Below are 16,231 nucleotides of genomic sequence, written 5' to 3'. Positions count from 1 at the left end.
TCGCTGCCAATGTGATGTCCTAGGAACCAGTTCTAGCAGGCCTCCCTGGGTTCGCATTGATTTGTTGTCTGTGTGTGTGTGTGTGTGTGTGAGAGAGAGAGAGAGAGAGAGAGAGAAAGAAGTTTTTAATAGGAACATGCCAGGTATTATGCTATGAGTTAGGATGGAGTCAAGAGAAGTATAGCTTCAAACATAGACTCTTCTTCCTTTCTCCATGTTTATGTTCAGTAAAGAGCCCAGTATTTCTAATTTAGGGCCTTCCCAAATATTATTTACTTTGAATGAAAGAAACATGTTCTATTACTGTTGTGTTGTTTTTTAAACATGCAATGACTTCAAAAAGAGATGATAAAATGGACATATTATTTAAGGTAAAATATTGAAAGTGTTGCAATCTTGATACTAATATAACTCATAAGATTTTTTTGAATTTTAAAATCTAGGATCTTCTTAATGATTTTATCAAGACCACTGAAAGTAATATAATGAAGCAGACCATTTGCAGTTATCTAGATTGTGAACGATCTTGTGAAGCCGACATTTTAAAGAACACCAATTACAAGGTAATATAATTATTAACCATTTTTAAAAATGAAATTGTAAAGTTAAAGAGATAAAATTTATTATCTTGCATCAAAATATTGTTTAAAAAGAGTACTTAATTATAGTAGTAATTAAATAATTAGTTAAAAAGAGTTTAATTATAGTAGAAATGCAGTTAAGTTAAATATCTTCAACTGAGCCTGGGTGACTCAGTTGGTTAAGCATCCAACTCTTGATTTCAGCTCAGGTCATAAAGAGTCTTGAGATCAGGCCCTAGGTCAGGCTCTGCACTTAATGGGGAGTCTGCTGGAGATTGTCTTTCTCTCTCTCACTCCCCCTCTGCCCCTCTGCTCTCTGCTTGCATGTGCAAAGGGGCATACTCTCTCTCCCTCTCAAGTCTTAAAAAAAAAAAAAAAAAAAAAAGTTGGGTATCTCTAAGAACTTAAATTCATAGTGGGCAGGAATTATTGATACCCCGTGAGTCAATTAAAAAGAATCGATTTTGCTAGAGTTTTATAATATTCAAATGTCTTTGTAGTTATAGTTAATATCACTGCAATCATAACAGTAAAAATTATGTAAAATATTCTTTATAGTTAGAAATGTTATAGGTGTAGAATAATTAGCATTTTACTAAGGAGAAAGGTTGTTACTTCTCAACATTCTGTTACTGACCAAAGTGATCATTATCTGTTGAATGCATCTTGGGCAAGCAAAATGAAACCAGCCTGGATTTGAAAAAATTCAGCAATGTCAAATCTAGTTCTCTCTGGATATATCAAAATGAGGCTGTGGGAAATCACAGGATAGGATGAGGTGTGACTATCAGTGCCAGTATGACACTACTTCTATCATATAATGGAAATCCAGCGGCAAAGCATGATTTATACAGTGAGTGGCAAGGGGAGAAATCCTTAGATGTATTCATTAGAGTAGCATAGGTATTAGGAAGTGGGCCTGGCAAAGTAGAGTGCTCAGAGTGGGGCAAGTTGGGTCTTGGTTTAGGTGACATGGTGATATAGTCCTCAGATATCCCAGGGACGCTTCCAGGGTTCTAGTCACATGAACAGCATGTACCAGCAGAAGTTCCTGGCCACAAAATTTAGATCCTTGTCATCCAAGCAGTTTACCTTTTTACAGGAAGCAAGACTGTGGTTTCCAGGTAGTGCATAATGGAAGGACTAGAAATTTATAACTTGGGATAATGCAGTAGCTATCTGTCACTAAGATTACAAATCAGGCCTAGCAATTGTTAACAGAGATTCAGGAAAATGGTATGGAATTGGGGCTGGAGGAAAAGAGAAATGTAAAAATAGAGGTGAAGAGGGGTAGACAACATGTTCCTCTGAAAAGGTCACTCACCAAATTTCTGATATTTTGTTGTATCAGAACAACAGTTTATGGAAAGTATTACATTGGCTTGTTACAATTATTGCCTTGTCTTTTTGTCTGAATGCTTTTTTCTTTAGTGATGTAAAAATAGGCCTATAAAAAATGACTTATAAAGTTCTTTGATTACCAGTGATCTGTTGATAAATTTTGAATGCCATGTAAAACTCATCTAGTTAAAGCAGCATTTTGAAAGTCACTTAAGGTGTTCATGTCTAAATAAGTGAGTGAATGAATGAATGACTTTACGGTAGTATATGAATTACTGGTTCCATAGCAACAGCTTACTTTTGTCTTTTTTCAGGGATTTTTTCAGTTAATGTGCAGTAAAAGCTGCTGTGTTTATTTCCATAAAATTTGTTGGAAAAAGTTCAAGAATTTAAAATATCCAGGTGAAAATGATCAGGTATTTGTTTTTCCTTCAAAATTTTACAGCATGTCTTCCTTTATCCATTCTTCTTTTTCCCCTTCATTTCTTCCTATTCACAACCTTCTCTCTTTTTTTTTTCTTCCTTTATTTTTCTTTCCCTATTGTCTCTGATGCTTTCCTCCTCATTATTCTTTGTTCATCATCACCATTTATTAAACACATCTTTGCAGGGGGTATTTTGCTAGTTGCTTTGGTTAGTGATTTCTATCAGTTTGTTCCCTTCCTTTTAGAAGTTTATGCTCTTAAAAATATTTTTGTATATATTCACATAAAGGACATAGAATCAAAGAATATAATTACTAAACAAAAAAAATGGACACATACAATTTTAAGGATTTTCTATCTTAAGGGATAAAGAACAATAATGAATTTTATGGTCTTCAATCATTTATAAGTATTTATATTTATGTAAAGTTACATAACTAAATTCTTACGAAAGTAGAAATCCAAAGCCCAATTCTATTTGGATTACTCTTTAGTGAACTAATGGCCATAAGTTGAATTTATACTGTTTGGTTCTAGAATGTTTATATTGTGCAGATAAGAGAAAACCATTATAAAGCACTTGTGGCATAGTAGAAAGGGCATTGTATAAAGAGTTGGGTGATCTGAATTCAAGTCCAGATTGAGCCACTTACTTTTTTTTTTTTTTTTTTTTTAAACATTAGGCTGGTAATTTAACCACTCAGACTCAGTTTTCTAAACCATAAAGTGAGGATAAAGTAATATCCACTTCTTAAGATTGTTATGAGGATTAATAGATAAAACATGAACTTGCATTGTACACTAAAAATTGTATGGAGTGTTATTATTTTTTTAAGCAACATGTGACTACTTTTCACTTTTTTTGATTATTAGGGCAATCATTATAACTCAACCTCAGAGAAAGAAGTACAAGAAAACTAAGTAACTTAACCAGGGGAAATAGCAAGCTCAGAGCCAGAGAAAGGGCTCAACATTTTTTATTCTTTTCCCCCAGAATCCTCATATATCTGATAGAAATTCAGTATTCCTTTTTACACTTGCTTAATCAGTACATTTTGCTTGAAATTGTTTTCCCTAGAGGCAGTAAATACATATTAGGCTGTTTTTTGCTACTTGGAGACTTTGAAGTAGAAATGATGGGAGAGAAAAGTGTGATGATGCATTTTAAATAGGATATCCATTGATACATGAAATGGACTATCTTTAAACAGCTAACTCTCAAATGTTTATTCACATCTTTTGTTTTACCATCTAGCATCATTTGCTTTTAACTTTAATCAGATTTGCACATTAGGGATTTTTTCTATTTTTATTGTTTATATTTTTTTCTGTTAGTAATTAGTTTTTTCTATTGATAACTTTAGACCTTTAGTGGGAAAAAATGTTTGAAAGAAGGATGTACAGGTGACATGGTAAGGATGTTACAATGTGATGTACCTGGAATTGTTAAAATTTTGGTGAGTATCGTTTTCTTATTTTTCTTGCTTTCCTTCACTGGAATGGTATTTTTTACTTCAAACAGATTTGAGAATCATAGTAATAGTATTTTAGTCATGTTTTTCTCTTTGATGACTAAGCTCTCTGACCTTTCTATTGCTTTGATTTCTCCAAAGTACTATTTATATGTGGTCATTAAAAATAAAAAAGTTTTTAAAAATAAAAATATACACAGAGGGAGAGGGGAGAGAAAAGCAAGCAATGGCTGTAGCAATGAGGAAAGTCTATCATAAACCAAGAGTGATAATCTAATTCTGTGCCCTCTAAGGTTAAAAATAATCTTAGATTTTCTGAATTTCTTTTTAATCTGTGAGCCATCTTCCCATGAATATATCTGTAGAACATCACATACTGTGCTGTTTCATACTTCAGTGCTGTCCACTTAGTTTTTTTTAGTTAATGAAATATCTTAATTGAATTTTCAGTTTATAAATAAATAGACCAAAATTAGAAATATGTATTATTTCCTTCTTTACATATGTATATTTTTGCGTTTCAGATTCAGCATTTAAGTACTATACTATTATAAAAGGAGAACTGCTTTCTAAGATCAACTCTAGTTTGTTTGATAAGGATTGCATATATGGCTTACCTTTTCTGTTTTACTTGTTTTTAAAGTCTTTATAGCTTCATTCTCATTGCCCTTTTTCAAATATTAAGGCTAAGTAGTAACATTAAAGAATTTTAAAAATTGAACTACTTTAGAGCTATTTTTTTTTCCATCACTTGCAGTTTGAAGTTGTGAGAAAGGATGAATATATAACCATTGAAAATTTAGGAGCAAGGTAAGCTTGAAATAAAATATTCTTTTATTCTTTTCCCTGAGCGTGTATATATTTTTCACTTGCTGCTTTTTTCTGTTTCTGTTCACTTGTTGGAGCTCCATTAAGTTTAAAGGTAGTATTAGTTATATGAAAAGATTTTATTTGATTGACATTTATCTCCCCTTCTCTGCCTGCCTTGTAGACATTTAAATTCTAAAGTAAATAAGAGTAAATTATGTGGATACTCTTTCCTGAAGTATGAAAATAATCCTTTCCTGAAAACGAAACACATTTTTCTTAAAGTTTTTTAAATGAGGTTTTGGTGAAATAAAAACTGTCTCCTAGCTTTCAAAATTCATCCAGGCCTCCCAGCTTGTCTGACAATTAAAATTGTATTATTTCTCTTGCATGAGAAAATTGTACTGCAGAGGAAAATGCAGTATAAGCTGAGAACTCCTAGAGGTAGAGAGCATTATTTGCTATTGAAATGAGAAATTTCAATATAAAATGTTCTCCTAATTCATTGATTCTCTTCCGTTGAAAGTGTAAATGTCTACCATTTTTTAGTCTGCCAGGAATATAACATTGATATCTAAGACTGAAGTAAATGAAACTGAAGTAAAGTCTTTATCATAGGTTCCACTCCTAAAATCTAGATCTATCTACTGGCATACTAAATAGCTCCACTTTTATTTTCCCAAAAGATCTATAGTTCATCATGCCCACAAATGGACTTGAAATCTTTCTTCCCAACATTGCTGTGTAACTTTTTTTAAGTCCAGTCAATTCAACTTCTTAAAAATATTGTAAATGCCTCCTTACTTCTGCCCCTACATTCACACTTAATTAAATGAAGTCATTATTTCTTACTTGGGATTCTGAAACAGCTCCTAAACTCTTTTTGTCCCTATGTTACTTTTCTTTACTTCTGTTGTTACATAGTCATCAAGAACACTTCTCAAAAATGAAAATTGGGCTATATCACTTCTCTCTTTAAAAATCTTTCAGAGGTTCCTCATTATTCTTAGTTTAGTTCAGACTTCTTAGGTTGGCTCTTCAGATACTTTTTGTCCCTGCCCGCACTTTTAAGAGTGTCATCTCTTTGTCATTCTTTTCTTATTATATTTGCACCAACTATACCAAGCTTCATTTAATTCTTAGATGTGCCATCTGTTTTATCTCTAGGCCTTCCTTAGAAAACGCTACTCTTTTGGCTTTGCCTGGTTAAATTTTTGGAAAGCCTTACTTAGATTAGGTGTTTGTATCATGTGTTCCCTTTCCTTCTCCTATCAAAAAATCTGTTGACCCTAGAACAACATGGGGGTCAGGGGTTGGGGTACTGACCCTCCCTGCCCCCTACAGCCAAAAATTTGCATGTAATTTTTGACTCCTCCAAACTTAACAGGCTACTAACAGCCTGTTGTTGACTGGAAGCCCTACTGATAACATAAACAGGCAATTAACACATATTTTGTGTATGCACTATATACTGTATTGTTACAATAAAGTAAGCTAGAGAAAAAGTGTTATTAAGAAAATCATAAAGAAGAGAAAATAGATCTACAGTAGCTACTACTTTGAAAACCATTTGGCAGTTTCTTTAGCATTAAACATATACCATCTGACTCAGTACTCCTAGGAATTTTCAGAAGTGAGATGAAAGCATATGTTTATACAAAGAGTATATATGTGAATATTTATAGTGGCTTTATTCTTAATAGCCCAAACCAGAAACAACTCAAATATAAACTTTGAATGAATAAAAAAATTGTGGTACATCTATACAATGGAAAACTACTCAGCAATAAACAAAAATAAACTACTGATACATGCAATAACGTGAATAAATCTCAAAAAATTATGTTAAGTGAAAAAATTCAGATGTAAAAGGCTTTCCTACTAAAGGACAGTCAATAAAAAGCAGTATTATAAGAATAGAAATCATTTGAATGGTTACTCGGGTTTAGAGTTTGGGAGAGGGGAACTACTACAAAAGAGATTTGGGGGAAACTTTTTGGGAAGAAAAATACTCTGTTTCTTGATCATGGTAATGGTTATCCAACTGTATACAAAGAAACTCATTTAAATGTTCATTCCAAAGAGTTCATTTTACTGTATATAAACTATAGCTTGAAAACCTTACCTATATGGTTACTATTAAGATGCAAATCATTCCCAATTTGATCTACAGATTCAACATAATCCCAATCAAAATCCCAGCAATAAGTTTGGAAAATTTTATAAGGTGTTTCTTAGATTCATTATAAAACAGCAAAGGATCTACAACAGAAAAAATGGTTTTGAGAAATAAGAAAAAAGTTGAACATTTTATTATTCTTGGTGGCAGTATGGGAGAGTTCTAGTTTCTCTGCAGGTGTTAATGGTATATTATTGTGATTTTAATTTGTATTTGCCTAATGATTAATGAAGTTGAATATCTTTTCATGTGTTTATTTGCCACTCATATATCTTCTTTGATGAATTATCTATTCTAATATGTTGCCCATTTTTTTCCCTGAATTGTTTGCTTATTTTGAGTTATAAGATTTCTTTGTGTAGGGCAGCTTCAGTGGTTTAGTGCCGCCTTCAGCCCAGGGCCTGATCCTGGAGACCAGGGATCGAGTCCCATGTGAGGCTCCCTGCATGGAGCTGGCTTCTCCCTCTGCCTGTGTTGTGTCTCTGCCTCTCTTTCTCTCCCTGTGTCTCATGAATAAATAAATAAAATCTTTTTTTTAAAAAAAAAGATTTCTTTATGTATTCCAGGTACAATTCTTTATCTAATACGAATTTTAAAAATATTTTATCCCAGGCCATGGCATGTCTTTTTATTTTCTAAAACGTATCTTTCAAAAAGCAGAAATTATTCATGTCAGTGAAGTCTTATATATCTTTCATGCTTAATGCTTTTTATGTTTTAAGAGCATTTTTTTTCTACTCCCAAATCACAAAGATTTTTCTCCATGTTTTTTCTGTTTTGAAAGTTTTCGGTTTTAAATTTAGATTTATAATCCATTTCTAGTTAATTTCTGCATACAGTGTTACATAAGGGTCAAGGTTCAGTCTGTCACATCTGTATACATATATATAATCTATAGACTCTGTATATGGTCTTTCTGAGCTCACGTTTATCTTCCATTCACTTATCTGTCCATTTGCCAATACCACACTGTCTCATTACTATCGCTTTGTACTGTCTCAAGAAGTTAGGTTGTGTGAGTTCAACTTTTTTCTTATTTCTCAAAATCATTTTTTTCTGTTCTAGATCCTTTGCTGTTTTGTAATGAATCTAAGAAACACCTTATAAAATTTTCCAAACTTTTTGCTGGGATTTTGATTGGGATTATGTTGAATCTGTAGATCAAATTGGGAATGATTTGCATCTTAACAATATTGAGGCTTCCCATCCACGAACATGAGCTATAATTTCACTTAATTATATCTTCTTTGATGTCTCACAGGAACATTGTGTAATTTTCTCTGTACAGTCTTGTGAATATTTTGTCAGACTGTCCCTATTTGTTTTTTTATGTTGTTGCAAATGATATTTTTAAAATTTTCATTTCCAGTTATTTGTTATATAGAACTGATTTATATATACTGAACATGTATCCTGTAACTTGGTATTTAATGATTCTAACATCACTTTGTATATTCTGTGAGGTTTTCTACGGATAATCATGTATCATCTGTGGCTAAAGACAACTTTATTTCTTTTTTCCATTTGTATAGTTTGTGTTTACTTTCCTTCACACCTGCACTGGCTAGGTCCTCTGGTACAATATTAAATGCAAGCGGTAAGAGTAGACATCATTGTCTTTTCTTAGGGACAAGACTTCACTTTTTCTCCAATTAGTTTGTTGTTAGCTATAGATTATAGTTGACCTTTTTTAGGTAGGAGAAATTCTTTTGTTTTCCTAGTTTTCTGAAAATTTTATCATGAATGGGTATTGAATTAATGCTTCTCTGCATGCATAGAGGTTATCATATGGTTTTCTTCTTATTCTTCAAGCTGTTAATATACTGAATTATAATAATTTATTTTGAAATGCTAAATCAACCTTGCTTTCCCAGGATAAATAACAGTTGGTCATGATCTATTTATTTTTTTCCATATTGCTGCTGGTTTTTTTCCTATATCTTAAAAAAGTTTTTAAGACTTACGTATTTGAGAAGGAGTGTGCATCTGCACAAGTGGGAAGGAGAGGCTGAGGGAGAGAATCTCAAGCAGGCTTCTTGCTGAGTGCAGAGCCCAACACAGGACTTGATTTCAGAACTCTGAGGTAATGACCTGAGCTAAAATCAAGAGTCGGATGTTTAACTGACTGAGCCACCCAGGTGCCCATTTCCTAGCTTTTTAAAGATGTAACTGACATAGAACATTATGTAAGTTTAAGTTGTACAAAGTGATGATTTGATATATATTGTGAAATGATTATCACAGTAAGGTTAGTTAACTGTGTGAGATGATGGATGTGTTAACATTTTTCACACATGTTGTGTGTGCATGTGTGTGTGTGATGAGAACTTTTAAAATCTACTTTCTAGGGTGCCTGGGTGACTCCAGTTAGTTGAGTGTCAGGTTCTTAGTTTCAGCTGAGGTGGTGATCTTGGTTGTGAGAATAAGGCCTACATTGGGCTCTGTGCTGAGCATGGAGTCTGCTGGAGATTTTCTCTTTCTCTCTCTCTGTTCCTTCCCCTGCTCAAAGGCACACACTCTCTCCCTAGGATAAAACAATAAAGTCTAAAAAAAAAAAAAAGGGATCTATTTTCTTAGCAACTTTCAAGTATTGTTAACTATAGTCACTGTACTGTACACTGGAATTGGATCCCCAGTTTGTATCCTTTGACTTCCTTACTCATTTTCCCCACATCCTCATCAATTTACACTCCCACGACCAAAATTCCTTGTATTCAGTATCTTCACCAGTACTTCATACTGTTAGAGTTTTAGATGTTTCCTGTGTAGTGAATGATTGGCAGTGTCATGGTGCTGGATATTAAACAGTTGACACACCACCAAAATCTCTCTCCTCATTAAACAAACGTTCTGTGGTCCCATTGTCCCATTTTTGTTTTGTTTTGTTTTCTGTAGGAGAGTTCATCTCAGTGCTAAGTCTCAAGTTTTTCATGTTTTTGGAAACTTTTACTTGGTGTTATGTCTATTAAATAAATTTTGTTACTTTTAACCTCATTTTTCTAGTTATTTGTATTGCTCTCATGCTGGTTTCTTTGTTGCTGCCCCTCCCTCCCTCCCTCCCTCCCTCCCTCCCTCCCTCTTTCTTTCTTTCTTTCTTTCTTTCTTTCTTTCTTTCTTTCTTTCTTTCTTTCTTTCTTTCTTTCTTTCTTTCTTTCTTTTCTTCTTTTCTTCTTTTCTTCTTTTCTCTTTCCTTTCAACACTAGTCATTGAATGAGTTGAATTTTCTTGGTATAGTGATTGGTAAGAAGACCTTATGCTGGAGGGAGACCTGGGAGGAGTTATAGATTTGCTGAGGTTTTTTTTAGCGTTTCTGCTGCCACACAGCCTTTTTACAGATAAGCTAGTTGTGTGATTTGTTTTTGGTTTTTGGTTTTTTTTGGTGTGAAACCTAGAAGTTCTGTTTGTCTCATAATTCCAATGAAAATGACAGTAGTTGTCATTATTGATAGGTTTTGTTTGTTCATTCCCTTTTCTCCTTTAAGTTTTTCCAGGAGGAGGAGAAGAAAATGCTCATTTACTTAGCCATGCTGATGCCAGAAAGCTTGACTGACTTTGGTATTAACTGTAACTTAATTTTTTTTTACTTGCAGTTATAAAAAGTTGATGTCTCTAAAAATCACTGATACTGATATAAGACCGAAGATCAGTTTAAAATTTAGTACAAAAGGTACTGTTTTATTCTTCTATGTCTCCTCTTGAAAAGAGTATTAAAAGTTTAGACTTGCTCTATACATTATCATGCCATTAACAACCATGTGTTTATGTTTGTCATTCAGTGGGCTTGGGGTTTACACCAAATAAGCATCACTTAGTGTAGGCTAGAATTCATGGACAGAAATCAGCAGGTATTTCAGTCTTACATTACCTTGGCATTCTGTAGAGAAGTTTGCTAAGTCTGGTGTGTATTGCTGTGACTACACAATGAGATTGGACTCCCTACCAACATCTCCTCTCCTGTTGCATTCCCTGTTAATAGAGCTAAATAGAAGGCATGAAAATTTTGGGCTCAAGGCCAAGTAGTTTAAACTTAGGTGCCAGCTGTTTAGAAGTATGCTAAGAAATGCCAGCTACTTAGCACTTAGACACTTTAAAGGTTCCTAGTCCCGTGGAAGAATGGTTTGGTTGCAGTGCTTCTGCTGGGGGAAATGAATGTCCTTGATCCCAGCCAGCTTCGTTATTGGTGACCAAGAGAAAGCTCCTTGGGTCATTTACCTTGCTTGCCTCCACAGTATACATCAAGCATATCAAACAAGAATATTAGTTTTAAAAATTTCTTGAAACTTAGAATCATGAAGGATAAAATAATAAAGCTGCCTCTTATGATAATACATGTTTGGATAGTCATACAAAAAATATACCATCATATATCAAGTTCATATTTCTAAATCACCTCAGTCTACTCTCCTCCTTTAGAGGCGCTGTTAAAACCAGAAAAATACCAAGTAGTTCATTCTCATGCTTTATGCCATTTCATTGGTGAAATATCTTAATAATAAACTTAATTATTTTTTGATAGGATAAGGTCATCAGGTCAGTGTGTCTCAAACTTTAATATATGTTTAAGTCACCTGGTGATTTTGTTAAAACATAGATGCCAATTTAGTACCTCTGGGTTGCATGGGACAAGAGGGATGCTAAGATTCTGCATTTCTAAGAGGTTCTCCCATAGGGATGCCAGTGCTGGCCCGTGAACTACACTTTGAATATTAAGGCATTAGGTCACTTTATGTTTTTGATATAATTCTGTATTGTCTAATATGGTAGCCATTTGCTATATGCAGCTATTTAAAATAATACAAATGAGATATTCAAATTCAGTTCCTTTGTTAGAAAAGCAGCATTTCTGGTATTCAGTGGCTAGCACACCAAATCTAAAACATTTTTATCACAGAAAGTTCTACTGGACAGTGCTGATTAAGATAAAATATAGTTACTTAAACAAAATATAATTAAACACTGGCAGTTACCATTCTTGGCAGTCTTCGGAATTTTCAAAGGCCCAATACTTTAGTGCCATTTGGTTGCCAAAGCTCATTTACTTGAACAAAACCCTGGATGGTTGAAAGGCTTCTGTGGTGATTAGTCTTTGTGATTACTTCTGCTTGGGAATATCTAGTTTTTGTTGGGATTTTTTTTGACAGGTAGACAACAGCATGCTTATTGAGCACTGGCTGTGGCAAAGCATTATATCATACTTCATTCTCTTGGAATAGTCCCTTTCCTACAGGAGCTTAGGATGTAATACAAGAGACCACATAGAGAAAGAGCATTAATGTGGAATGTTTTGACTTCTCAAAATTCATTTTCAGATGAAATGCCTATCTTCAAACTTGATTATAATTATTTCTATCATCTGCTTCATATAATTATCATTTCTGGTACTGACATTGTCCGGCAAATATTTGATGAGGCTATGCCACCCCCTCTTTTGAAAAAAGAGCTTCTTATACACAAGAATGTGCTGGAACCCTACTACAACCATCTTTGGACCAATCACCCTTTGGGTGGAGCATGGCATCTGCTTTATCCCCCAAACAAGGAGCTACCACAGTCCAAACAATTTGACTTGTACCTCCTCTTAGCTCTCATAAAACATTTGAATGTATTCCCTGCACCCAAAAAAGGCTGGAATATGGAACCATCATCTTCTGATCTCTCTAAGTCTGCAGACATCCTGAGGCTGTGCAAATACAGGGATATCCTCCTTAGTGAGATTTTGATGAATGGTCTCACTGAGTCACAATTCAATTCAATTTGGAAAAAAGTTTCAGATATTCTTCTGCGCCTTGGGATGAAGCAAGAGGATATTGAGAAAGTGAAGGAGAATCCCATTGAGAATATCTCCCTTGATTACCATCAACTCTCCATCTACCTAGGCATTCCAGTACCAGAAATCATCCAGAGGATGTTATCCTGCTATCAACAAGGTACAAAATAATTACTTACTTCAGCTGGTAAACCTTCACTGAGTGTCTGTCATGTGCCACACACAGTGCTAAGAGCAGGAGATTCAGTGAGCTCACATTCTTGGGAGGATAGACTCATCAAGAAACTAATAAAAATCATAGTGCTAGAGTTATTCCAGGATGCCATGGGAAATCCTACTCTAAGAGATTCCAAAAAAGCTTTTTGGAGAGTATAATATCTAAGGAATTCTTAAATGACATGTAAAAGTTAGCCCAGTGAAGAAGATGGGAGAAGGATATTTCAGAAGGAAACAAGAACAAAGCTATAGAAACATAAAAATAATTGTAATGCAGAGAACTAAAAAGTTTTGCCTTATTGAGCTCAAAGTGGGGGAAAGTTAACGGAGAATATATTCAAGAGGATTTCTCTTGTCATGTTGAGAAGTTTCTGTTTTCAGAAAGGAATTGAAGATTTTTAAGTTAAAGGAGTTTTATCACTACTATAAAATTAAGGAAAAGCATGGAATACAGGTACTGTGTATTTCAAGGATACCCTTTTAGATACCATGAGTATATGTTTTCTCCTTTCCAGTAGAACCATGACATTTAGTTTAAAAGTTTGGCAGCTATCCATTGGCCGCACCCATGGGTAATTTAAAAAATCAAATAATGTTTAGGCAAGTACAAGGTCAGCAGTAGCCATTCTCAGACATTGTTTCTTGATATGGGAAAGACTTCAGACCTTCTCTCCTGCATTCCTGGATAGCTTCTCAGTTGTCCTCATGGGGAGTGGAGTTCAAGGCATGTCAGCATCACTGAACCCCTTACTGAGCTATTCTGGGTGATTTTTCCTGGTCCCAGTTATTAGTTGTGCTACCTAGTGAGCAACTGATGACCACACTGATGGTATGTAGCTGTTGAACTTACCAAATTTCTGGTAATTGTTGAACTGATACAGATTTTCTTCGGAGATTTGCTACTGCCCAGTAATAGTCCTTTTACTGAGGTTCTGGGATACCATTGTGTTTTTCTGCTAAACCTTTGAGAGCTTTCTTTGAGCATAAAAGAAGAGAATGCTGACTGATGATATAAGAAAGTCATGCAAGAATCTTTGACCTAAGAGACTCTTTTTTTAAATTTAAGATTTTTAATAACAAATGAGAATAAAGGTAATATTTGGGAGGTTTTTGAGCACTAAATAAATACAAAGCATTTCAAACAGTTCTTGGGTAGACCAAAAAGGTTCAAGTCCCTTTAATAGAGGCTTTCCTAGTAGTTACTACAGTAGCTGTTTTCATTTGTTTGGTTAGTATCCACTGTTCCCACTAAATCACTGTAAAGGTTGTCTTATTTCTTCACCATTCAATATCTAGAACCTCATACAGCCTGATGTATTGTAGTTTAATAAATATTTATGAACAAGAGAAAGGGAGGCTGATCAGGATAATTCATATTGCTAAAAATGCTCCAACTTTCAATGGAGGCTTGCTTCATAACTCACTATTACTATTTCATGACCTTAGACTTTTTAAATTATAAGAATGTGCTTTATCTATTAGGAGCTTTCAAAATTTTTTTTCTTCCCTAAACATGAGTTTATAACCTTTATGTTATAATCTAAAGATTATGCCTTGTTTAAACTGGATCATGAGTGAAGCTGGTTGATTTTATAGTTAGTTATAAAATTAATTGATGCAACATAAAAATCTTCTTCCTTTTCTTAGTCCCAGTCAGGTATTTTTTGGTTGCCTTTGCAATTATACAGCTTAAGGTTTTTTCTTTATGTGTCATAGGAATTGCTCTACAATCAATAACTGGCAGTCAACGTAAGTATGTTTAAAAACAAAATACCTAGGTGACCTTTCAACTTGGGACGGCTAGGGGATACTTACAGGCATTTTACGTGATCAGTGTAACTGTAATAAACTATAAATATTTGTTATAAACTTGGAAAATCATGTGGTCAAATTACTCTTGGTTAGCTGAATGTAGTATGAGCCTTTGTACTCTGCTTTGGTCTTAGTGTACATGCTCCAGGATTTACCCAAGCATAGTTTAGTTTGTTGACTTTTTAATACACTGGATATTTCATCAGGCAGAAGTGTCTCCCTGCTTCCTCTACCTGTATATGCCACTCTTTAGCTTATGTAGCTTTTATCTGGTTAACTTCTCCAGTTAAACTATATACTCTTTTTTGCCAGGTGGTAATTACTTTGATTTATATTTTTGTGTTCTTGTGGGTTTTTTAAATGTAATTCATATTGTGCAAGTAAAATTATACATAAGAAAACACTATTGGTTTTTTTTTGGAGTAAAATTATACTTGAGCAATAAAAATATTTAAGTGAGAAAAAAATGTTCATTATTCTAAAATTATACTAGTTACAGTATTAATAGGGCAATGTCAGAATCCTCAAAAACTTAGTATTTAGAGTTGCCTTAAGTTCTAGAATATCTAATATTTAGAGTCTATTTAAGATAACAGTAAAGTATCTTAGCATTTGGGTTTGTACTGATTGGTTCTAGGGTAGTATCTGTACCTGTTTGGTCATTGATAAATGGGCATTTCATTTTCATCTAGTGAGGGAACAGAATAAGATGTCTTCTGTTTCATTTCCTGGGATGATGTTTTTATGGGGCAAAGGGTCGGAGGGGGGGGTTGTTTATAGTAGTGATAAGAGGCTAAAACTGTATGTATCTCGATTTTGAGTGTTTTGTTTTTAACGCTTAGGTATTGAACTAGAAGAGTTACAGAATGAGGAAGAAGAACTAAGTCCACCCCTCATGGAATACAATATAAATGTGAAATCAAACCCTGAAATACAGTTAGCAGAAATGAGTAAAGATGGAGCATCAATACCTAGTGAATCTTCAACAGAATCTATTAAAGATCTCCAGGAAGTATAAGCTCTCATTAATATTTAAATTAGAATTTAATCAGGGCCTTTAGTTTGTTGCATGTGCTCTACTTACAGCATCCCATATAATCTTATTGTCATAGTGTTTACACAGAGCTTTCCCCAGTACTTCTTCCAAAGTCTTTCCTGCCTTAGCCTTTTATTTTTTCCAGCATTTACTGAACACTTGGTATGTGCCAGGCACTATGCTAGATTTCTGAACATATTTTTTCATCCTGAGTGGTTGGAAAGTGGGAAGTTAATAGAAAGTAGAAGAAAGCATAATGGGGAATAGAAGAAGAGAGAAGAAAACAGGGATATTTCAATGCTGTTTGCACATGGGTAGAATTAAAATTTTACAGGATGGATCTTTTATTTAATGGTTTATATAACGGTCATTATATGGCCACTAAATTACTCCCAGGCTTAATTTTTCATTTTATGAACTTGAATATGTTGATTCTTTTTAGAAGTCCCTCCTTTGTTGCTCATGCATGCACATGGGCAGATGGGGATCTGTAAACTTTTTTCTGTAGCCTATTCATTGATATTACAGGTTATTCCTTTATAGATCAAAGATTTCTCAAGAGTGGAAGACAGGTTAAAATCAAAGTGAAAATGAA

General features: G+C 34.0%; 1 protein-coding gene across 11 annotated transcripts in view; it reads left to right on the top strand.

Annotated features, from left to right (window-relative positions):
- The window catches only part of DZIP3 (DAZ interacting zinc finger protein 3), an 85,503-nt gene that overhangs the window by 36,064 nt on the left and 33,208 nt on the right, over positions 1-16,231 (top strand). For 7 of the 11 annotated variants that reach the window (XM_072811780.1, XM_072811774.1, XM_072811775.1 and 4 more), the window contains 8 exons: positions 444-563; positions 2,237-2,338; positions 3,712-3,804; positions 4,577-4,629; positions 10,396-10,472; positions 12,115-12,732; positions 14,505-14,537; positions 15,443-15,612. In XM_072811780.1, coding sequence (XP_072667881.1) covers positions 444-563; positions 2,237-2,338; positions 3,712-3,804; positions 4,577-4,629; positions 10,396-10,472; positions 12,115-12,732; positions 14,505-14,537; positions 15,443-15,612 — 1,266 coding nt within the window. The remainder of the gene's footprint in view (positions 1-443; positions 564-2,236; positions 2,339-3,711; positions 3,805-4,576; positions 4,630-10,395; positions 10,473-12,114; positions 12,733-14,504; positions 14,538-15,442; positions 15,613-16,231) is intronic. The other 4 variants (XM_072811782.1, XM_072811783.1, XM_072811781.1 and 1 more) reach the window with 3 other exon arrangements.

The sequence above is a fragment of the Canis lupus genome, chromosome 35 (genome assembly GCF_048164855.1).
Source record: "Canis lupus baileyi chromosome 35, mCanLup2.hap1, whole genome shotgun sequence".
NCBI lineage: Eukaryota > Metazoa > Chordata > Mammalia > Carnivora > Canidae > Canis > Canis lupus.
The sequence above is the reverse complement of the archived record's forward strand: the minus strand, read 5'-3'. Positions and strand labels throughout refer to the sequence as shown.